Source organism: Lithobates pipiens, unplaced genomic scaffold (genome assembly GCF_037356315.1).
Source record: "Lithobates pipiens isolate NorthernLeopardFrog02 unplaced genomic scaffold, aLitPip1_a1.2 Scaffold_13, whole genome shotgun sequence".
NCBI classification, from domain to species: domain Eukaryota; kingdom Metazoa; phylum Chordata; class Amphibia; order Anura; family Ranidae; genus Lithobates; species Lithobates pipiens.
This window is the reverse complement of record NW_027507718.1, coordinates 53,663,058-53,688,752: the sequence shown is the minus strand read 5'-3', so window position 1 is coordinate 53,688,752 and position 25,695 is coordinate 53,663,058. Positions and strand designations below refer to the sequence as shown.

Below are 25,695 nucleotides of genomic sequence, written 5' to 3'. Positions count from 1 at the left end.
CGTAATTCTATTTTATATTTCAACGTTAGTTACATAAGTTAAAAGACGCCCCCTATAATAATCTACGTACACAAAACAAGCAATAGTTCAGCATTTGCAAAGATTAGTGCTCTATCACCGTTTCCTGTCATCCAGCGCGTCCGCATGTGTCTCCTTGCTGACACTAGCAAACACTTCCTGGACCTGGTTAGTGGTGGAGCGCAATCGTCACTTCCGGGAACGTCGTGTAGGCCACGCACTTACGCGTTTCGTCACTTCTGACTTCAACAGAGGGGGTCTATTGACAAAGCTGATAAAAACACCTGATAAAAACACCTTTAAAGAGGTATTCCCTCAATAGGTTCCCATATTTCTATCATCATCCACTAGGGTGCAGCTGTCATATGTGCTCCATAAATGTCATAAAATATAGAGGAGAATTGCACATAGAGTATTTCTATTTTTTTTTCAATGTTAGTCACATAAGTTAAAAGGCCCCCCCTATAATAATCCACATACACAAAACAAGAAATAGTTCAGCATTTGAAAAGATTAGTGCTCTATCACCGTTTCATCCAGCGCGTCCACATGTGTCTCCTTGCTGACACTACCAAACACTTCCTGGATCTGGTTAGAGCACAATCATCACTTCCAGGAAAATCATGTAGGCCACGCTCTTACACGTTTCGTTACTTCCGACTTCAACAGAGGGCATCCATTGGGTTTACCGTTACCTTCTCCACCTCGATTTGTGTCTAGGGGTTCCCGTGGTAGATGGCCCAGTAACTTTAGAGACTGACAACAGATCCACTTAAAGGGATTTTTATTTGCAAAAAACATAGTTAACGAACAGTCTCTTAAAATAGGATCAGAGGGTTAGGAGGAAAGTTCAGGTACTCTTAGTGTTAAAGTCAATAATAAAGGACTTGGTTACTTTGACTAAATCCAGAGAATAGCCATTCACAACTGGATGGTTGGAATGGAGATTGGATTCACTTAGGTATTTCAGCCCCACCAGGCTCTTGCTAAGAAGCCAACCCGTACGTGGCCTTATTCTGAAGAGTCCTCCCCTGGATAGCTATGAAGTTACTGGGCTTCTCCACGACCGGAGACAGCACTGAAGCACCTCAGAATCCCATCTTTAGTTACCTTGCCTCGGGCTACCCAGCCCCGAGACATAAAGTCAGGTGGATCCGCACCCCAGGCCATAGCCTTCCTGGGGGCTGGTCAGGAGGACCAGGACCATGTAGTCAGGACATACTTCTGGACCGGAAACCCGACCCATGTGACATCCACATCTTAAGTACCCTCTCCTAGAAAGCACAGCAAGAGTGACACTCCCACTGGGCAGGCTCCGAGAGAAAGTAACCTTAAAGCACCCAACCAGACTGTGCCTGCCAGAAGAGACAGTGCCCCCTATGGCCAGGCTGAACATCCTATAGTCCAGTCAGACTGATGCTGAGGTCCAAATTTGGAACAATTGTACCCAAACCAAACTGCAGTTCAGGTGTAACATTAACTTTTAATAACATATAGCGTGTGCTCTTCAGGAGCCGACGCTACATACCTATGACTTATTAACCACTTCAGCCCCGGACCAATAAACACCTTAAGGACCAGAGGTCTTTTTCCAATGTCGCACTGCGCTGCTTTAACTGGTAATTGCGCGGTCATGCAATATTGCACCCAAACGAAATTTGCGTCCTTTTCTTCCCACAAATAGAGCTTTCTTTTGATGGTATTTGATTGCCTCTGCAATTTTTATTTTTTGCGATATAAATGGAAAAAGAGCGAAAATTTTGAAAAAAAAAGAGATTTTCTTCTTTTTGTTATAAGAAAAATCGAATAAACTAAATTTTATTCATACATTGAAAGTAAAATGTATTCAGCCACATGTCTTTAGTAAAAAAAATTTCAATAAGTGTATATTTTTTGGTTTGCGCAAAAGTTATAGCGTCTACAAACTAGAGTACATTTTCTGGAATTTACACAGCTTTTAATTTATGACTGCCTATCTCATTTCTTGAGGTGCTAAAATGGAAGGGCAGTACAAACCCCCCCAAATGACCCCATTTTGGAAAGTAGACACCCCAAGGAAATTGCTGATGGGTATGTTGAGCCCATTGAATATTTATTTTTTTTGTCCTAAGGGATTAAATAATGACAAAAAAAAATAAAATTTTTTACAAAAAGTTGTCACTAAATGATATATTGCTCACACATGCCATGGTTATATGTGGAATTGCACCCCAAAATATATTCCGCTACTTCTCCCGAGTATGGGGATACCACATGTGTGGGACTTTTTGGGAGTCTGGTCGCGCACGGCACCCCGAAAACCAATCACCACCTTCAGGATTTCTAAGGGTGCAAATTTTTGATTTCACTCCTCACTACCTATCACAGTTTCGAAGGCCATAAAATGCCAAAATAGCACAAAACCCCCCAAAATGACCCCATTTTGGAAAGTAGACACCCCAAGCTATTTACTGAGAGGCATGTTGAGTCCATGGAATATTTTATATTTTGCCACAAGTTGCGGGAATATTACAAACTTTTTTTTTTGCACAAAGTTGTCATTAAATGATATATTGCTCACACATGCTATGGGCATATGTGAAATGACACCCCAAAATACATTCTGCTGCTTCTCCTGAGTACAGGGATACCACATGTGTGGGACTTTTTGGGAGCCTAGCCACGTACGGGACCCCGATATCCAAGCACCGCCTTCAGGATTTCTAAGGGCATACATTTTTTATTTTACTCCTCACTACCTATCACTACCTATCACAGTTTTGAAGGCCATAAAATGCCAAGATGGCACAAACCCCCCCAAATGACCCCATTTTGGAAAGTAGACACCCCAAGCTATTTGCTGAGGGGCATGTTGAGACCATTGAATATTTTTTTTGTCCCAAGGGATTGAATAATGACAAAAAATAATTTTATTTTTTTTTTTACAAAAAGTTGTCACTAAATGATATATTGCTCACACATGCCATGGTTATATGTGGAATTGCACCCCAAAATATATTCCGCTACTTCTCCCGAGTATAGGGATACCACATGTGTGGGACTTTTTGGGAGTCTAGTCGCGCACGGCACCCCGAAAACCAATCACCGCCTTCAGGATTTCTAAGGGTGCAAATTTTTGATTTCACTCCTCACTACCTATCACAGTTTCGAAGGCCATAAAATGCCAAAATAGCACAAAACCCCCCAAAATGACCCCATTTTGGAAAGTAGACACCCCAAGCTATTTACTGAGAGGCATGTTGAGTCCATAGAATATTTTATATTTTGCCACAAGTTGCGGGAATATTACAAACTTTTTTTTTTTTGCACAAAGTTGTCACTAAATGATATATTGCTCACACATGCTATGGGCATAAGTCAAATTACACCCCAAAATAAATTCTGCTGCTTCTTCCGAGTATGGGGATACCACATGTGGGGGACTTTTTGGGAGCCTAGCCACGTACGGGACCCCGAAAACCAAGCACTGTCTTTCCGGATTTAAATATAAAATGCTACCAAAAAAACTGTTAGCGATCGCAGGGATCAGGCCTGACTCTGCGAACGCTGCAGTTATGTGTGTTTAGTGTTTTGTAAGTGATAGTGATCGATCGATACTGCACTTGGGTGGGCTGGGCAGAGGGGCAAAACGCAGGTGCTAGCAGGTATCTGGGCTGATCCCGCTAACAATGCGTTTTTTTGGAACCCTAAACTGCTGGGGACGCTAGTATAGATCTGATCAGATCAGATATTGATCTGTTCAGATTCTATACCACTACGGGAGGTTTATGCTTTGCGTGTGGGTGTTAGCGGTACTGGCACTAACCTAGCGCTGCCTGGGGCGACGCAGACCCTGACCCTAAAACCTAATTGATATCACCCGCCGGGTGATCAGGGGGTTAAACCTTTATTGGGTAATAAATGGTGGGTGCCCTGATGCTATAAAAAGCAAACTAACCAGAGTCACCCGTAACACTTATACGGTGATCAGTGGTGAAAGGGTTAACTAGGGGCAATCAGGGGGTTAAAATTTTTATTAGGTAGTATATGGGGGTCCCTGGCGCTATATAAAAACCTGACGGGGAACCTAAATAACTAACTGGCTAACCAGCGTCACCAGTGACACTTATACTGTGATCGCTGGTGAAAGGGTTAACTAGGGGCAATCAGGGGGTTAAAACCATTATTGGGTAGTATATGGGGTACCTAACGCTATAAAAACCTGGCGGTGAACCTAAAAAAATAACTAGCTACCTAACGACACTAGTGACACTAATGCAGCGATCAGAAAAACGATCGCTTAGTGACACTGGCAAAAGGGGGCGAAAGGGTTAACTAGGGGCAATCAGGGGGTTAAAACCATTATTGGACAGTATATCGGGGTATCTAGCGCTATAAAAACCTGGCGGTGAACCTAAAAAAATAACTAGCTACCTAGCGGCACTAGTGACACTAATGCAGCGATCAGAAAAATTATCGCTTAGTGACACTGGCAAAAGGGGGTGAAAGGGTTAACTAGGGGCAATCAGGGGGTTAAAACCATTATTGAGTAGTATATCGGGGTACCTAGCGCTATAAAAACCTGGCGGTGAACCTAAAAAAATAACTAGCTACCTAGCGACACTAATGCAGCGATCAGAAAAATGATCGCTTAGTGACACTGGCAAAAGGGGGTGAAAGGGTTAACTAGGGGCAATCAGGGGGTTAAAACCATTATTGGGTAGTATATCGGGGTACCTAGCGCTATAAAAACCTGGCGGTGAACCTAAAAAAAAAACTAGCTACCTAGCAACACTAATGCAGCGATCAGAAAAATGATCGCTTAGTGACACTGGCAAAAGGGGGTGAAAGGGTTAACTAGGGGCAATCAGGGGGTTAAAACCATTATTGGGTAGTATATCGGGGTACCTAGCGATATAAAAACCTGGCGGTGAACCTAAAAAAATAACTAGCTACCTAGCGACAGTAGCGACACTAATGCAGCGATCAGAAAAATGATCGCTTAGTGACACTGGCAAAAGGGGGTGAAAGGGTTAACTAGGGGCAATCAGGGGGTTACAACCATTATTGGGTAGTATATCGGGGTACCTAGCGATATAAAAACCTGGCAGTGAACCTAAAAAAATAACTAGCTACCTAGCGACAGTAGCGACACTAATGCAGCGATCAGAAAAATGATCGCTTAGTGACACTTGCAAAAGGGGGTGAAAGGGTTAACTCTAGGGGCAATCAGGGGGTTAAATCTTTATTGAGGGGGGGTAGGGGGCTACCCTGGACCTAACACTAACTGCCCTGACAGTTTTTGCTGTTACAACTGACACTGAATGCAGTGATCAGTAAATAAATGATCAATGCAATCAGTGACACTGTGCCTGGGGGGGGGCGATCGGGGGGGGGGGGATCGGGGGGGGGTTTGTGTACCTATGTGTACCTATGTGTTAGAGTAGTGTTTTGGTGCACTTACTTTTTGTCTTCTCCTCGTAGTCCGGTCAAAAAGACCACCCCGAGGAGAATGACATCACTTCCTCCTTCCTGTGTATACAATACACAGTCGGAGGAAGCTTCTCATTGGCCAGGAGCGATCCAGAGGGGGTGGCCAGAAACCAACGGCCATCCCCTCATCACGGATCGCTCCTGAAGCGAACCGGACCGCCGTATCCAGCAGGAGGGGGTCCGATCGGACCCCCCACTCGCTGGAAGGCAGGCACGTACATGTACGTGCTTGTGCCTGCCTGTGCCATTGCAATGACGTACAATGGCAATACGGCGGTCCTTAAGTGGTTAATGAAGGTCTGGCAACTTCAAGCTGCATATCAAAAGTTATTAAAGTGATTTCCTTATAACTTTGCCCATGGAGGGTAAAGCTACAGGTTTGCTTTAATACTTGACCACTAAGCAACACCTTTCCTGCACTTTCCGACAACTTTGTTAAGGTGAGCTTATGTTGCTGGAGAGGACCAAAAGCACAGGTTTGCACTACATTTTAAATACAGATAGGAAGACTTTTTGTGAGTGTTCAGCGAAAAATATAAAGCAATCCTCCCTAGAAGAGACTTCTGGCTTTCACCAATTTTTCCAAACCCATTTTTCTTTGGCTGGTTATTAGGAGGTAAAATAGAAAATAAACCAAAGGAATCAATATTTTAGGGCCAAATTGAAACAACAATAACGCTACATACAATAAACAAATGTTATCATCCTATAAATTATAAGTCCTCTCACTCATGTAGAAAGCAGAACCATTTTATTTTCGGATTAACCGATAACAGAATGGTATTCAGCTGAGTAGCTTGATGTGTTGGAGCCATTTGTATGATGATCAGTCACCTGGGACTTGCTTCACTTTTGTGCATTAAAGGCAGATCATCCATTACCACAGTAACCAGTTTTTGTGGTTAGTACCTCACAGGTACATCTCTATTTGCATTCCTTGGATTGAACTAGTTGCTAAGTCTCTGCTAATCTTGGCCTAATTGGAAGAACGCAAGCCTGAACTCCTTGTAAACTCTAACTACCACTTTTACAGTTTTTGGCTTTTACCATTGACAACAATATTGGGCACTAATTCTGACAAGGATGAGAATTATATTAAAGTAATTTTGATTCACAGTTCTTCTGTTACTATTCCTCAATGATTGACATAAGAGGGTTGATTTGCGAAAGGCAAATAGTTTGTTCATTTTGCAAAAAAAAAATTATTTTGCAAAAGAATTAGCTTAGTTCATGTGGTAAAAATTCACTTGGCAAAGAATACCTAATCATGTGCAAGCAAATAATAATAAAAAGTATATTTTTTTGCTTACACATGTTTGGATGATGGAAGTCAGCAGAGATTTACCTCATTTACAGAGGGAAAACTCACTTGCAAATTGAACAGGCTAATTGCCTTTATTAAATTAATCTCATGGAGTATGGACACATAGAGTATGTGCTACATAAGCCGTACTATTATTCACCATAGCTCCAACTGAAACCTCATCCAAACAAAATGCCCATGCACACGAACATTATGATTCTATCTTTGAGAAAGTTAACCTTTAAAGTGGTAATAAACTGCACTTTTTTTGCTTTTTTTGTTAAACCCTGCAAGACAATGGCATAATGTGCTAGTATGCAACGCATATTAGCACATTGTGAAATACTTATCTTAGAATGAAGACCTCCAGCGGGCACTGACAAGGCTTTCATCTTCACCCAGGCTTTCTTCTGGCTTCGCATGCACTGGCCATCCAATGGGCCGCCCCACGATGGCATCACAGACTGTGGCACGGAACATTGCTGGTGATATCACGCATGCAGCGTGAATATCTCCTAAACAGTGCAAGTTTAGCAGATATTCACTGTACCTACAGGTAAGGTTTATTATAGGCTTACTTGTAGGTACAAGTTAAAGAAAAGAGTTTACTATGGTTTTAAACTATACTTTAAATAATTACTTATATTTCCTTTTTTCTCTCACAGCCCAGTGTCTATAAGTTGTACATTTTTATGGAGACCAGAGTTGTAATGGTCATGTAATAGTCACCTCAAAAGACAGATGTGTTTCTAGTAAAGTAACTAATAGCAGACCAATGTAGTACCTAATGCTGTCGACTTAATTTATAACCTTCTTTTATGCAAGCCATAAACATTTGCATGAATCATTTAAAAAGTAAATATCACAACCTTAAGCATTATTAGGACAATGTAATATCATTTTAGCTTGCATTATGAAAAACTAATATTCTTAAACTAATTCCCCAATAAAACCTGGTTTGCAGAACATCTACATTGCTGTGTTTATGTGTTTACTTCTCGACATGAGTGTGTTCCTGCTAAGTTAAAGCTCTTCCTCCGAAGAGGCATATCTTTTAAGAGTACTTAATTATAGTTATTTTTCACAACAAAGGGTCCTTCCCGTGGCTCAATGAAAGGTCATTACCATGCCAATTAAAACATAGCTTTAGGCACTTGAGGAAGAAGGGCTTGTAAGATCTTCTCACCTTAGCTCCACTTTTGGAGATGAAAGTCTGTCTCACCAGTCACCACTTGCTACATGATGTGTATTTTTGTTTTAAGGACAGATGTGGCAAGTTATGTAAAACTTTACATTTAGAATATTTGTTATCTAATTTGGACATTGGTATTCACTGTACATTTAAGTAGGAGAAATGCTTGAATGGAAAATGTCTCCCAATAGTGTTTTGAAAGACCTTGAAGTGGGTTCTTCAATAACTAACTGGTTTCATATACATCTTATCCACCTCAATGGAGCAGATTTAACATGCTCATGTATAAGTGGTTATTGGCTGTATAAATAACCTGTTGGGTTAGTTCTTTTTTTTTTTTTTTTAATTGACAACTTTACAAAATATATGATAATCAATCAATTTCCAGGTTTTGGGTAATGTCCCTTTAAAAATATTATTAATCATCATTTCACGCATATACCAGACACTGTTACTCTCTAGAAACTGTTGAGCGTATGAATAAAGTGAAAGTGTCATTAAAGTAAAGGTGCTCACATGAGATCTTAACAGTTTGCAATATACATTGCCTGCACTTACTTTTCACTTGTTTCTGTCTAAATTGACTTCTGTGCTAATCTTGGAAAGGGACGGCCCTCTTTATATAGAGGACCCAACTTGACTCTGATGTTGGAGATTGGGTATAACCCTGTGTGCCACTACAAGAGAAGTGACACACTGGATATTGTTACAGCTGAGATAAGTTGAGGCCTGTGTTTGCTGAATTCAGCCTATTCTGGAGGATTCTGGGCCCCATAAAAACAATTAAGCAATGAAAAGAATACGCTGGCATTGCAAAGTGCCTGCAACTGGAGCTGGTGTTAGGTTACTTTATTTTGATAACAAGGTCACCATAGCTATTTAAATGCTTGTTTTCCAATCCTAGCATTTAGGCTGGGCTCACACTGCTGCAGCTACGAGAACCAGATGTGATTCGCACCGCACTGCAGTGCAAATCACATCCGATCTCTGTGCGATGCGAGTTCAGCCATACAGATAGTATGGCTGAATTCGCATCGCACCCACCCCAAACTCGCACAGGACCCTTTTTTTGGTCTGCAGCAGAATCGGATCGCATGGGTGTTCACACCATGTGATCCGATTCCTGTCCGAGTTTGCAGATCGCACTGCGATATGCGAACTGATCTGGGGGTGTCATTAACATTTCACTGACACTCCCAGCAGTTCGCATAGGGCAGTGTGAACTGCCGCCGGGAGGCATGCGATGCGGGAACCCGCCGCGGATTCGCAGCGTTCCCGCTTTGCTGCAATGTGAACCCAGCCTTAAACAGATGTCAACTGAAATGGAAAACTGCACTAATTGTGTATGCATCTTTCTGTAATATCAGTACACTTGTAATTGCACATTGTATTACTAAATATCTTGATAATAATTCAAAGAGATCCTGACATCAGAGCTTTACATTTCAATAAACATTTTTCCATAAATCTATGTGTTCGTTTAACATATTTTATGCAAATTAATTACCTTTAAAAGTCTCTCTTGTGTAGATATGCAAAACCCCCGAGACCACTGCTGGATATCACCATATTTGATGTGATGTAAGCAGCCCCTGCAGACTCAGAGCTGTGGCTCAAGTGATACTCTATAGTAATCCCCTTCACTCATCTCTTGACTGCTTTATAAAAGGTTATAAAAGGAGGAAGGGCACAAGAGCTGGGCCAGCACAGAGAATAATTATACAATCCTAAAAGAGGAGGGGGCTATGATACGCAAGGAAGGAGAGGGCCGTGCTTGGAAATGGATTCACATTTTCTAGCAAGTTAAAGTTTCTAGTGAATGCAAATATAATTTATAAAGGAAAAACACTGCAAGTTAGCCTTTTTTTCTCTGCTTGTAAGTTAGTGACGGGTCTCTTTAAATATTTTCATGTAATTTAATAGTAAACAATATATTACAGTGGAAGTTGGTAAAGTAGACCCTTTGACCATTTTTGTGTCATGTTAAAGGCCTAAACTACACCTCTATACTGTTTATTTCTGTAACAGTGCTAGGATATACGACAGAGGGAAAGCTATTGTCCGTGCACTATTGTCATTTATAGTTTCATAGTTAGTTGGGTTGAAAAAAGACACAAGTCAATGTAGTATAGCCAATAAAAATAAAAAATAAATAAAGATAAAACCTACACATACAGAAAGCCACCATGTCCAAGGCATGTTTCCTCTTGCTGTGGTTTTTGTTAGTCAGTTTTCAGTCAATTTCCTTCTTGCATCCTCTCATTTTGCAGGATTAGAAAATCAGGAGCATATTAATGTGCAGCGTTGTCAGGATTCTTCATCGAGTTTTATTAAAGCTTCATCAGTCCTTGAAAGAGCTCGTTGTACAGAATTTGGAAGAAGAGACAGCTCTTCATGTTGGGCAGATGACTGAACAATCGCCAACGCCGGACAGTGTAAAATAATCCTGAAAGAAGAAAAGCCTTTTAATGAAGGCCCTGGATGTTGGACACAGATTACCAGAGATAAAATGAATCCCTGTTGGAGATGTCACTTATATCCCTCATTTGCTCTAATACTGGTGACTTTAAGGTCTCTGAACTCATCTTTTATCAAAGTAAATAATGGGATCACAGTGATGAAAGGACAAAGCGGCTACCTATCAGAAGAAGATCTACAATTCTCAATTCCCAAAGAGAAAGATGCCTGCAAAGTGGAAGTCATTGTTAATGAACCTATAACACAAAGAGTTGGAAAGCTGTCTCCACAGGTACATTCTTGTTACATTATATGAGTTTAAAACTGTTGATTTATAGATCTAATCCACCATGCTGCTTTTATCGTGTATAATTCACTTTAAATCTGAACTCCAGGTAAATATGATCAACACTTAATCCAGTATTATAGTCATCAAAAATAATCAAATGTGTTTTTATATACAACTAGTACAGGTAATTTATCTACTTTTATTAGTGTTCTGTAATCTTCTGTACAGGGAGGAAGAATCGGTAAGTTTAGCCAGCCAGGCTTCACTGCATTGCGTGGTACTATCAATGCAATGCCAGGAGTTAGATGACAGGAGGAGAAGAGCAAGCTTAGTAAAGTTGTGACTTCATTGGTGCGGTGATCAAGTTTTACTCTCTAGTTAGCAGCTTAGGGAGAAGCCTGTGACCAAGTTGTATTACTTATCTGCAGTGGAGAAAAGTGACGTCACGACTTGGCTTTGCAGTCTGGCAGTGGTGTTTAAATCACAGTACCAGCCGAATGCAATTAAAAATCTTTTGACAAGCAAGACAGCTATTCATGTCAACAGTGTACAGGAATGTAAGAAGTGAGTATATACTGTAACCGATGGTGTCCAAATTATCTTTTATTAGGTATAGTAATTTAATAAAAACAAAATTACAAATGTATAAAAAAAAGAATACTGTAGTGAAGAAAAAATAGAAAAGAATCTATAGACTATGAAGTAATTTAATTGAAATATACTGTATGTCACACATCACTCCAATTTTAACATGGAAACAGGATCTTGTTTGAGAATCGTATGTATGTATATGTATGAAACACAAACCCATAGGTTAAACAATTTATTTAAATAGATTGGCAGTAAAAATATTCGCAAATACTTTACATATTCTAAACAATAATACATTGAATGGCGATTACTGGGCAAATTAGGTTGTGGTAACCTTTATCTGAAGATACAGTATCTCACAAAAGTGAGTACATCCCTCACATTTTTGTAAATATTTTATTATATCTTTTCATGTGACAATACTAAAGAAATGACACTTTGCTACAATGTAAAGTAGTGAGTGTACAGCTTGTATCACAGTGTATATTTGCTGTCCCCTCAAAATAACTCAACACACAGCCATTAATGTCTAAACCGCTGCAAACAAAATTGAATACACCCCTAAGTGCAAATGTCCAGATTGGGCCCAAAGTGTCAATATTTTGTGTGGCCACCATTATTTTCCAGCACTGCCTTAATCCTCTTGGGCATGGAATTCACCAGAGCTTCACAGGTTGCTACTGGAGTCCTCTTCTACTCCTCCATGATGACATCACAGAGCTGGTGGATGTTAGAGACCTTGCGCTCCTCCACCTTCCGTTTGAAGATGCCCCACAGATGCTCAATAGGGCTTAGGTCTGGAGACATGCTTGGCCAGTCCATCACCTTGACCCTCAGTTTCTTTAGCAAGGCAGTGGTCATCTTGGAGGTGTGTTTGGTGCCGTTATCATGTTGGAATACTACCCTGTGGGCCACTTTCCTAAGGGAGGAGATCATGCTCTGCTTCAGTATGTCACAGTCCATGTTGGCATTCATGGTTCCCTCAATGAACTGTAGCTCCCCAGTGTCGGCCGCACTCATGCAGCCCCAGACCATGATACTCCCACCACCATGCTTGACTGTAGGCAAGACACACTTGTCTTTGTGCTCCTCACCTGGTTGCCACCAAACATGCTTGACACTCTCTGAACTAAATAAGTTTATCTTAGTCACTGTACACTCACTACTTTACATTGGAGCAAAGTGTTATTTCTTCATTGTTGTCACATGAAAAGATCTAATAAAATATTTTAAAAAATGTGAGGGGTGTACTCATTTTTATGAGTCCTAAAGGACTACTGAGTTATTTTTAATGCCAAGGGCAAATGTTCTATGTTTTGGGCTTTTGGAATTTAAAATAATTGCAGATTTATGCAGGCCATACAGAAATCAGTTGTTCTTGATCACCCAATGGGCTAATCGCAAAACTGAATGGATTCCCCCATCCACACAATTGAGGTGGATGGGGGAATCCTCCCAACTGTGTTATTGTATTTTGGCAGCCGGACTCTGCCATCATAATACACTGATAAGCACTGCATTAGGGTTTGATTTGGGTTATTTTTACCAAAGAAATGTAGCAAAATACCTTTTGGCTGAAATGTATGAAGAACAATTATTTATTTGCAACATTTTATTACAGAAATTAAGAAAACATTTTTTTTTCAAAATTATTATTATTTAGCAAAAAATACAAAAGCCAGTGTTGATTAAATACCACCAAAAGAAAACTTTAGCTGTGTACACAAAATGAAAAAGTTAGTTTGGGTAGTTTTGCATGACCGCGAAATTGTCATTCAAAGTGTCACAGCACTGAAAGCTAAAAATTGGACTGGGCAGGAAGTGGATAAAAGTGCCCGATATTGAAGTGGTAAAACCAACTTTCAATTACAAGAATGATCAAAGGGATCAAGGCAATCTACCATGAACAGTTTTATAGGTTGCCTTGGTCATTATGGGTTCAAAGGCAAGTTGAAAGTGGTTGAAATTAGAATTTTTTTTATGCCAGGGGCAATTGTTTTCTGTGAGGGGAAAAAAACGTACAAAATTGCAGCTCTATAAAAAGTAACAAAAAATGTGAATGTGAAAAGAAATAATAAAAGTTCATAAAGTTCATATATAAAGAACAACCGGGAGAGATCTTCAACTTTTCAATCAGCTAAATTTCCTACTTAACGGAATTCCAGGCTGCTCAATTAAGTGCAGCAACAACGCATGTGAACCACAAACCCTTTTAATCCTTTTGGATTCATCCAAAAAGAAAAAGAACCATATAGTGTAATGCTGTTACAAATTAACTGTAAAGAATTAACACCCATCAATCTGGAATAGCCTTAACTCTCCTTTATCAATCCTCCAAGGGACAATACTCATCAAACACTGTAGGTAAATAAAAAAGTATCACATAAATTGCTATGCTGAATGTGATAATTAGGGTTCAGTTTGTCCGTGGATCTGCCTAGCCCCATTCCTTTATTTTTCTGTTTTTTGGTATAAGATTGGAGCGGTTGTGGAGCCATAAAATCTTGACTACATCATACAGCCCTATATAATATTGTTGATTGGCCATCTTTTATTGTAATAGAGGCTTGGCTGTGGGACGCACAGTCACTTTTGGCCGAAAACAAGGCTTGACTAATGGTTGGTCAGCCATTATATTGTCGAGAACGAGGCTGATCCATTTCTGTTCTGGCCATTTTTTATGTACAACTGACCTGTCGGCCATTTTTAGCAACAGGAAGTGCTTATCAGGATTTGACAATTAACAATTACAGTGTCACCTCCATTATTGAATGGAAATATATATAGGTGTGATGACTTGCGTGGTGTCCTTCCCACCAAAGACATTACTTATGATGAAACACGTTGGTCAGAGATAACGCATGCGACGTCGCTGCGCCTCTTTAGACCGGAAATTTGGTGAAGTATTGTTTGAAGTCCTTACCATGCAGCCTGTGGTTGTTTTTCTCTCAAAACACATCTGTTTTTACAATGTGAGTAGATTTTGTTCCTAATAAAAGTTTTAGTCATATTTACATTACGTGGATTCTTCCATTTTGATTTTATGTGGAAGCTTGTGCATTACATGGTCACCATTGATCTTATCACACTTTGGAGAGTAAGCTACACTGTAGAACTCCAGTCAAGTATTGTAAGCCAGATCACTCCATGAGGGGATTGTCATCAACAAGCAGAGGTCCAGGTGGCAGCATTAGATGTAAGTGTTGGCAGTATTCTTATCTTATCTGCAACATTTTTACCTGTATACTTTCATTATTTTACAATAAATACTACACAATAAGGCCCTTTTTTATTTATTGGCCATGGTGTTTGATACAGTAGGCATTGCCCCCTGGAGCATTGATAAAAGAGAGTGAAGGCTATCCCAGATTGATATCTACAGTTTCTATACACATAAGCTTTATTGGTGCACAGTCACCTGGCAGCATTTACTGTGTGCATTGCATGTGGGTGAAAGCCAGTGATCAGTGAACACTTTTTCTCGCATTGAATGGCACTGTATGCACGGGTGTTAAAACTACAGTAAAACCATGGATTGCGAGCATAAATCATTCTGGAAACATGCTTGTAATCCAAAGCACTTGTATATCAATGGGAATTTCACCATAAGAAATAATGGAAACTTAGATGATTCATTCCACAACCATTTATTCATAAATCTTTCAGTTTGAAGTCCATATAAAAAGATTATAGTAATGTGGTAGGCTGTGTAACCATAAAATGTCCATTCACAAATGGAAGCCTCCACAAGGGGATTAGAAGCAAAATCCTGCAGGAGCTACAGAGTATAAAGGAGAAGAGAGGTGCCTCTAAGTGTAGCAATATGGTTACATTTAATAAAGGTACAACATTTAGCAACTCACATGGTTGATGATTAAAAGAGGCACATCTAAGTAAGCAAGCATCTGGGGTAAAGCTGTCCACATAGACCATCCTTCACACCGCTGGTTCTCACCACTGTCAGTCTGCAATCATGACTGGGAAGACTACCCTGAAAGCGAGGCTTGAAACGCTCATGGAGCGCAACATGCAAGGGATGACTTTGATGGTAGTGCGGAGGACGGTCTATGTGGACAGCTTTACCCTGGATGCCTGCATACATGCCTGTTTTAATCATCAACCATGTGAGTCACTAAATGTTGTACCTTCATTAAATGTAACCATATTGCTACACTTAGAAGTGCCTCTCTTCTCTTTTCTACTCAGTTGTGACATGACGTTACTTGTATATCAAGACACTGCTTGTATATCAAGTCAAAATTTATTTAAAAATTTTGCTTGTCTTACAAAATGCTCTCAAACCAAGTTACTCTCAAACAATCTCTAATGTATATGATTATTTTTCTTTTTGGGTGAATCCTGGTTGGCGGTTTAAAGTTGCTTGGAGTTTGGCACTTACCAAGAGGGGATTTAGGATGCTTCCAGGATTTGTGGTTCACATGCTTTGTGGCTGCACTTAATTGAGCAGCCTGGCATTCCAGTAAGTGGGAAATTTAGCTGATTGAAAAGTTAAAGATCTCTCCAGGTTGTTCTTCAGTATATGAACTTTTATTATTTCTTTTTACATTCACACTTTTTGTTACTTTTTATAAAGCTGCAATTTTGTATGTGTTTTAGCTATTGAAGTATTGAGTATATTGCCTTTATTGCTAGCAGCTATTACATGGGTGTATAGAGCTGACTTTATTTTGTATTTTTGCTTCTCCAAGGGGGATAATAATTGTGGATTAAATTTATGCAGCCATGTCTGCAATCTCTTACTCATCTCTAAGCCTTCACCTTTTCCTACCCGTTAACCTTACCCTAAACTAAAATCGAATCTTTACCCTTTCAAAGATATTTTAAACATTTAAACCAACTTTCAATTGCAAAAATGGATCAAAGCAATCTATCACCCACAGTTTTAAAGGTTACATTGATCTTTATGGTTATTGTGATTAGAAAGCAAGGCGAAAGTGCCTGAAATTACCTGCAGTTGTCATATGACTTGCAAGAATTGCATTTAAAGCAGAATTAAACCCATTGATGTAACAGTTTAAAAAAACTTACATCCCTGACACTTGCTGGAAACGTAACTGTCACATTGGTTGTTCTCTCAACCAAACTGTCAAACCATCCAATGGCTGGTGTTATAACTGATCACATGTGCAGCATCATAGCAGTCGAAGATCAAACAGAGGCCAAGATGGCAGCTTCCTTGACTGAAAATGATAGGAGGGTTTAGCTCTGCTTTAACCCTAATCAATTACTTAAGCCAAACCTTTAACCCGTGTACCCTTTAGGCTTGGTTCACACTGGTGCGATGCAGGGAAACTCTGCGAATTCAGTGCAGGCTCCCACATTGCCGGTGATTTACACTGCCCTTTGCAGGTGTCAATACAAAGTTAATGACACTCCCAGATTGGTCCACAGATTGCAGTGTGAACTGTGAATTCAGACAGGAATCGGATCGCATGGGTGTGAACAGCCATGCAGTCCGTTTCTGATGTGGATTAAAAGAAGGGTCCTGCACAAGTTTGGTCCGAATGCGATGCGATTTCAGCCATACAGTTTGCATGGCTAAATTTGCATTGCACAGACATCACATGTGATCTGCACAGCAATGCGATGGCATTGCACCAGTGTGAACCGGCCCTAAAATTCAACCCTTAACATTTAAAATTAACCTCTAACACTAAACCTACAGGCTAGCCTTTACATGTTTAGCTTTCTCTTGTTGGTAGGGCTGGGTAACAGGCACACCACTTAGCACAAGGTTCAGCACACAGATTTGTATTGCTGAGGGAGAGATGTGTCTGACCAGTTCTGTTACTGAATACTAATTACAGAGTGTGCAGGGTTTAACTACGGTACCTATTGTCTTGCACAGTCATATTTGGACACTTTTCACAATTGCTTGAAAATAGAGATAAGACTATGAAAATGGCAGTTGTGGCTGGTGCTTAAAATTTTTGGGGGGAGGGCGGCAAACAAACCACCCGATCCCCCTGTTCATTTGGTCAGTCGGTCGGTGAAATGGGGGGAGTACTGAGTGAGAACTTCCTCACTGATCACACCAACCTTCCCCCACATCCACTGAGTTGCTGCTGCAGGTTATTCCCCGGGAACAGAGAGAGGTGAGGCAGGAGCAGGCACATTATTATTGTCATCTCTGAGCACTGCTGATGACAGCCTGCATCATTAGCTGGTAGTAACCAGTTAGTGCCCAGCACAGGGGAGCGTGTCAGCAGTGCAGATGCCAAGGCATGAGTGGCGGCCAGTGTGTCAGTTGGGCTTCCCCTGCATCTCTCCAGCCGTGCTTCTCCTCCCTCCTCCTCCGTTCATCTCCTAGGTCAATAGGATCGCTTCTCCTTTTGGCCAATCAGGAAACAGGTCTCAGGACCCGCTTCCTGATTGGCCGGGAGGAATATCAGTGTGACATATATTGTCACAAAACTGGGTGGGCTCGGGGTGCAGTGCTCTGCGTCCCGAGCCCACCCTTTTGTGAAGCCTAGTAGAGCCTCAGGCTCTAATCATGTGCTTAAAAAAAAGACCCCCATTGGATTCCATGTGTCCGGCACCCTGCATTATAAATTAGGGGGCAGGACACATGAAGGCTGCATTACGGGCTGCCACTGGAAAATGGAGGTTGTTATAAAATCTATCTGATTGCATATCTACAGAGTGACTTCAGTTGGCACATCATTGCACACCAAAGGCAAATAGACAGTTCACTTTTCAAAATAATTTTCTCCAGAGCTTAGAGAAAATGAGATGGAGCCCTGCTGATTTCCATCATCCAATCCTGGGCAAGCAAAAATCCATTTTTTTTTAATTTTCCATGCACATAATTGAGTATTTTTAGCAATTTGACATTTCACCTATTTTTTCTGGGATAAATGACCTTGCAAAGTGAACAGCCTATTTGCTTTTAGTAAATCAAACCCTATATCTCTCTATGTCAAGACCTAATCGGCTTACAGAATTACCTCCATTTTAAAAACTGTTCCTTGGCCAGCATGGCAGGGTCTAAACTTTTACTTCCCCTTTTCCATGGGGACACCAGCACGAATGCCTGATGTGGCAGAATTACCACTACTTTCCCCCATCTGCAACACACCCCTTCTTTCCCCCGTCTGCAGCACACCACTTCTTTCCCCTCTCTGCAGCACACCTCTGTACCTCTGCCCAGAACTCAATTCTGCATCCCTGTCCACAGTTCACCTTAGCATCCCTACAACTCACCTTTGTACCCCCTGTCAACAACTCAACTCTGCATCCCCCCACCTGCCCCCCTTTCACAGCTTACACCTCAAGTCCACAACTACAGCTTGTCTCTACCCCCTTCCACATTTCACTTCAGCACCCTAATCCACAGCTTTCATCTCTTCCAGTGTTAATTTTGGCAGCAAATTTTGATTCTTAGGACTAAAATTGCATTTTAGTTTTAGTCCCATTCTAGTCTTCTGCAATTATTTTAGTTTTAGTTGTATTTAGTCGACGAAATCTCTGTACATTTTAGTCGACTAAAACTAATTTTAAATCTAATGGGTGCAATTAAATTGTAATGCATTAATTAACCATTCTCTACAATTTCCAAACTCATTATATACTGCTGGAGTGAAAAATCTAATGTTATTATTTATGGTATTGAGGTATGAACATGCACTACAGACCAGTTTTTATTTTGAAGTCAAATTTCAATTTAGTTTTAGTCATAGTCTTTTTAATAAAATGGCCCTTCGGGGACTGGGCCACAGGGCAGTATTCCAATATGATAACGACCCCAAACACACCTCCAAGATGACCACTGCCTTGCTAAAGAAGCTGAGGGTAAAGGTGATAGACTGGCCAAGCATGTCCCCAGACCTAAACCCTATCTGTGGGGCATCCTCAAACAGAGAGTGAAGGAGCGCAAGGTCTCTAACATCCACCAGCTCTGTGATGTTGTCATGGAGGGGTTTAAGAGGACTCCAATGGCAACTTGTGAACTCCATGCCCAAGAGGGTTAAGGTAGTGCTGGAAAATAATGGTGGCGACACAAAATATTGACACTTATGACATATGATTCAGGAAAGAAGAACACTGTATCATCCAAAACAATAAAAACTGTAAGTATTACAGTCTACATTCAAAATAATAAAGAAACGCTTTGGCCTTAATAGCAATTAAATTTTATGTATGTCATAACAACCATGCTACAGAAGCATCATGCAATTAATTGGAAAATGCACTGCTGCCCCCTGCTGGCAATAAAAATAAACCCATAGCTTTAGTTTGAAAATCCCAAGTTTGAATATGTGTGATTTTGTGCTTTTTCCCCCGCATTTATAGAAAATCTGTCATGACAATAAGAGCATTGTTGATAGGCATAATCACAATGCTAAAATGCACAAAAGAAATACAATTTGACACCGCTTTTTAACTATTATTATTATTGCTATCAGCTAATAATTAGCATTTTAATTATCATAATTTGTATCATTATTATAAGGTAATATGCATTAATTCATATTTACAAGACAAGGGATAATTTACAAAAACACAAAAAAACTCTAAAAAGAAAATGCTTTGTCCTCCATAAACATCTACTTAAAATTTTAGCTTTTACTGTAAGCTGTAAAGTGGTTACTTTGGGTAACATCGTGACTTCTTTTCTACAATGAATACATGTTTTCTAGTGCATGTAAGCATTATATATTATGTTGTGCAAATTAGGTATACTTTACATTATGTACATGCAAATAATACACATCCTTGTACACAGTTTGCAATGTAATATACTAATCGTTTACACCACTATGTTTTCTAGGTATTTGACTGCCATTTTCTGTCTAAAGAAGTACAGTATGTTCACAATGGTTGCCCAATCTTACATGAAGATGATGTTATGCTCAGGCTTTACAGGTCAGTCCAGGCTGTATTCTTATGATCATTGATATAGTGCCACAAAATTAAATGATGTATGTAAGAGACATGCATATTTAATATTATGTGTACAATCTACTTGTAGTTCCTCAAACTATAACTAAAGGCAAAACTTTTTTTTTTCTAGTTTTGGATAGAGTGGAGAGGGATTAAAACATCTGTCAGTTTTTATTGCTGTCTGTGTGCCTGTTAGCCCCTGTGTCACCCTCTCTTTTTGTCCTGCTTACTGTTATCATGAAAGTGAAAGTAAAATAAAATCCCAAATTTTGTGTTGTCGCCAGAAATGTAATAGAGGGGAAATCTTCCAATGGGGACACAAGTTCTGATGACTTGGGACCCCAAAAGATAAATAATAATAAAGAGAACCTTTATTTTGCAGGGATTTCCTCTCACTTCTTGTTTGGGTATGGGACATCACCATGGGATACAGATTGCAAACAATATACTTTACGGGGGTTATAACCCTTCCTTACTCTATCCAAAATGAAAAAAGAAGTTTTGCCTATAGTTCTACTTTAGGCATGTGCAGTGTTTTAAATAGAGATGTACCATTGCTAAAAACTCTGTTTTAGTGGTATGTTTGCTGTGGTTTACTGCTGCTATCAGTAAGGTGGTTCACTAATCTGGGAACACATTTTGGCAAAGCAAAGGTGTTCTATAGAATACTATGCAGAAAGTGCTAGTGATGCACATGAAACTTAAGAATGCTAGGCGGAAACCAACAGGAACATTGTTTGCTCCATTGCAAATCTTTGACAGGGCTTTAGCTATTCTAGAAAAGAGACAAAAAGTGCACTGGCACTTTTATCATTCAAATTGTTATATTATATTATATTTTATATTAAACAGCTGGTAATTTAGTTACCTAATAAGATTCCCTGCTGGAAGTCTGTGTGCTGTATCTCCTATAATGATTCATTCACTGTTAAAGCATTTGTATACCCGCACAGATTATTTATTTCCATTTTTTTAAAACAAAAAAACCTGCAAGGCAGAATGAGCTAGTATGCAGTGCATATTAGCTCATTATGAAATACTCACCTTAGAACAAGGCTTGGACATCTGAAGCCGCTCCACGCTGAGGGAGCTGACATGTTCCCTTGCGTGTCTACCAGGTATCGCAGCTCTGGCGCTGTGAGTGGCCAAAGCCATGATTATGTCACTCCCGTATGCACACAGGAGTCTTCTTCCCGGCAAGGTCCTGCAACGTCTGCCGGACCTTCAGCCGGGCCTTCACAGCGCATGCCCTACTGACGTCATCGGCTGCATGCAAAGTAAATATCTCCTAAACCGTACAGGTTTAGGAGATATTAATTTTACCTTCAGGCAGGGCAGGACTTAGGGTGGTCAGGGCCCCTGGGCTTGAGTCACTTTCGGGCCCTACCTGCTATACATTACCGTATAACACGTGTCGGCGTATAACACGCATCCAAAGTTTAGGAGGGAAGTTTGAGGAAAAAAAACCTTTACATTTAAATGCCCATCAATGCAGCCTTGTCAGTGTCATTTGCAGCCTTGTTGTCATTGCAGTCTTGAAGTTTAAAAATGGCGCCGTAGAGATACAGAGTCCTGTGTATCTTTGCAGGTCTCTGGTCTGCTCGCAGTCCCGAGTGGAGCCGAGAGTAGCCGAGTATACTTGGCTCGGCTCACAGTCACAGACATCCCAACTAGGGATGAGCTCCAGCGTATTCGCACACTCCATGTGCAGAGCCCGCCAGGAAGTCGGCACAGCGCTGCGCGAATCACAGGCAGCGAGACATTGCCTCGATGTGTGCTGCGTTGCGCTGACTTCCTGGCGGGCTCTGCACATAGAGTGTGTGAACACGCCGGAGCTCATCCCTAATCCCAACCTGCAAAAACTAATTTCAGGGAGGTGACGCAACAAGACCCCCCACATGACACATTAATATATGTGTGAACATTTTCTATGTATGTGTGTATAATGTCACTCATATGCAGCCTATGTCTCATATATACACCTCATATCACTCACATACAGCCTATGTAGGCTGTGTGTGTGAGTGATGTGAGTTGTATATGTGTAAGACATGGTACAAGAGAGGATCAGAGACTGCAGACAGGGTACAAGAGAGGATCAGAGACTGCAGACAGGGTACAAGAGAGGATCAGAGACTGCAGACAGGGTAAAAGAGAGGATCAGAGACTGCAGACAGGGTACAAGAGAGGATCAGAGACTGCAGACAGGGTACAAGAGAGGCTCAGAGACTGCAGACAGGGTACAAGAGAGGATCAGAGACTGCAGACAGGGTACAAGGGATGGTCAGAGACTGCACACACGGTACAAGGGATGGTCAGAGACTGCAGACACGGTACAAGGGATGGTCAGAGACTGCAGACACGGTGCATGGGATGGTCAGAGACTGCAGACACGGTACATGGGATGGTCAGAGACTGCAGACACGGTACATGGGATGGTCAGAGACTGCAGACACGGTACATGGGATGGTCAGAGACTGAAGACACGGTACATGGGATGGTCAGAGACTGCAGACATGGTACATGGGATGGTCAGAGACTGAAGACACGGTACATGGGATGGTCAGAGACTGCAGACACGGTACATGGGATGGTCAGAGACTGCAGACACGGTACAAGGGATGGTCACAGACTGCAGATATGGTTGAACTCAGTGTACATATATATATATATATATATATATATATATATATATATAGTATTGCAGGACTGTGACATTCTATTTAAACTGGTTCTGTAAGATCAAGTCAGTAATCCTTCTTTGAAAAGTGCAACCAAGTGACAAGGCAGCAGCACATTTAATTTCCAAAATAACATTTTTCTTACAAATAGTGATCTGGTCAGGGTTAGTGGGGGACAGTAAACAGTTAATGGGTCTGTGAAACTTCTAGCCTGAATCAGCAGTAAATCCTTCACAAAAACATTAAACTGTGCAGCACATAGAGAGCTCTGGCTAAATAGCTGTGCTGAAATGGTTAACAATCAACCAAGTGTGACCTCACTTGGCACAGAATGCCAGGGGCTGGTTGGACTTCCAGAGATCTGATCACAGTGTGCAGCTATGAAGAAAATCAGATGATCAGTAACATCGCACTGTCTAAAGACACATTTCTGGACACTGACCAGCCAGCATTACATGTGCCTATGCAGCACTCCCCACCATCTTCTTCCCATTCAACCAGAATGATGTGTGTGCTCAGTGCTGCAGGATCTTCCTATAGTCATACCTTCCTCTGCTATGTCCTCCTGAGGCTTCAGGTACTGTGCATCTCCCTCCCAGCTCCCCCATTCACCACCTGTGTAGTCCAAAGTGGCGGGCTGGAGAGGGGGAGGGGAGTTACACTCTGTCTGCTGCACAAAACACTGACTTGCTCCTCCAGCCCTCACTCTTACACATTTCCTCAGCCCCACCCCCAGTGTTCACAGCACAGCCCCACCCCCGCTTCTCTCGCTGTTCCAAATCTCCTAGGCTAGCAGCTGACAGTGTCCCTCTGAGGCTGCTTTTACACTGCAGCGGGAGCGGCGTCGGCGGTAAAGTGCCGCTATTTTTAGCGGCGCTTTACCGCCGTTTTAGCGGCGGTGTGCGGGCGCTAGCGGGGTGGTTTTAACCCCTGCTAGCGGCCGAAAAGGGGTTAAACTCGCCCGCAAAGCGCCGCTGCAGCGACGCTTTGCCGGCGGTATTGCCGCGGTGTCCCATTGATTTCAATGGGTAGGAGCGGTTTAGGAGCGGTGAATACACAAAGATGCGGCTAGCAGGACTTTTTTCACCGTCCTGCCAGCGCATCGCTCCAGTGTGAAAGCCCTCCGGCTTTCACACTGGAGTTAAAGGGGCCGGTTTTTTTCAGGCGTTACACAGGCGCTATTTTTAGCGCTGTAACGCCTGAATACCGCCCCAGTGTGAAAGCAGCCTGAGTGACAGGTTCAGCTATGTATCTTGGCAGGGCTGCGGGGCCCCCTATTGGGCGGGGCCCCTGGGCTTGAGCCCAGTCAAGCCCAATAGTAAGTCTGGCCCTGCCTTCAGGTAAGCCTTATTATAGGCTAAAAAGGGCATACAACCGCTTTAAGCATAATGCAGTTACCTTGATTGTGTGTCTTAGCTGACACATTTTCAGTGGAAAAAATATGTAAAATTATCATAGCTACTATAAAGCTGGCCAAAGATGATTTGAACAAATTCCTCCTTCAAAATAATTGAGAGCTAGCAGCCTCCCATTGCTCTCAATGGGCCTACTCCCGCTGGGGTTCCTGCAGCTGTTCACAGACAGGGTGTAATCATAAGTGTGAATGAACCCTTACTTTCTCCAAAACACAGAACATAATTTCTAATAACCATATGTACTGATTAAATATTAGAAAACATCTGAAAGATTTAGTTTTCATTATCATTAGTGCATGTTATAGACCAGTGGCCTTCAAACTGTGGACCAAGGGCCAGATGTGGCCTTTCTTCTTGCTTTTTTCCAGCCTTTGGGGCACTATTTCATCTGCTGATACCAACAATGGGGCATAATTCCTCCCACTAACACCAATGAAGTGCCACTATTCCTCCCAATGACACCAACAATGGGGCACAATTTCTTTCAATGACATCAACAATAAGACCAAGTGACACCAATGATGGGCACAATTCCTCCCAATGACACCACCAATGGGGACCAATGACACTAGTGAGGGTTACAATTCCACTGACACCAATGATGAGGCACAGTTACTCCCACTGAAACAAACAATGGGGCATTTTCCACTGACTTTGTGACATTTTGTACTCCCAATGGCCACAGTCCGCCCACTACAGTCTGGTGGATAGTGACCCTTTGCTTAGAAAGTTTGAAGACCCCTGTTATAGACAAAAGAAACACATTACTAAATATTGACAATTGTATGATTGGTCTATTTTTTTGTAACAAAATCTAAACAGAAACATAAATATGCTATTTTTGCAGGTTTACAGAAAATGAAACCATTACTGAAAACTTTATACTGAGGGTGAAGCTAGTTGAACCAGACTGTAACATCATAAACTTGGGACCCAAGAAACTGGAAGTAACAGAGTTTTATGGACTATCAAATGTTATTGATAAGAACATAATGACCTTGGACTATGAAAAAAGAATGAATCTGGAGTGCACTATTCGAGTGGCCACTATAGAATCTCATTTGCCAGCTCATGGACAACTGGTCACTGGAGATCCTGTGAAAGAGCAACCACGAGGAGACCACCCACCCAGTTACTTCAGTAGCTCCAGTAAGGAAAACCAAAATAATTCAGGCACTTAGAGACAATGGATATTTTTTCCAAAGTGAACTCAATAAGTTTAGTGTTTTACAGCATTTATTTTAAGTTTTAAACTGTAACAAAAGCCTATGATCTGTCAGTTAGATGTACAACAAATGGCAGTTCCCATAAGGAGATTCATATATTTGTATATTCTTTAGTAGGTAAAAGTAATATACTGTATATTCCACATT

General features: G+C 41.2%; 1 protein-coding gene across 2 annotated transcripts in view; it reads left to right on the top strand.

Moving 5' to 3' along the window:
* Positions 1–25,695, top strand: part of FREM1 (FRAS1 related extracellular matrix 1) — a 225,320-nt gene that overhangs the window by 26,259 nt on the left and 173,366 nt on the right. For both annotated transcript variants that reach the window (XM_077475118.1, XM_077475120.1), the window contains exons 2-4: positions 10,256–10,734; positions 20,114–20,208; positions 25,170–25,471. In XM_077475118.1, coding sequence (XP_077331244.1) covers positions 10,495–10,734; positions 20,114–20,208; positions 25,170–25,471 — 637 coding nt within the window. In that variant the 5' untranslated portion in view covers positions 10,256–10,494. The remainder of the gene's footprint in view (positions 1–10,255; positions 10,735–20,113; positions 20,209–25,169; positions 25,472–25,695) is intronic.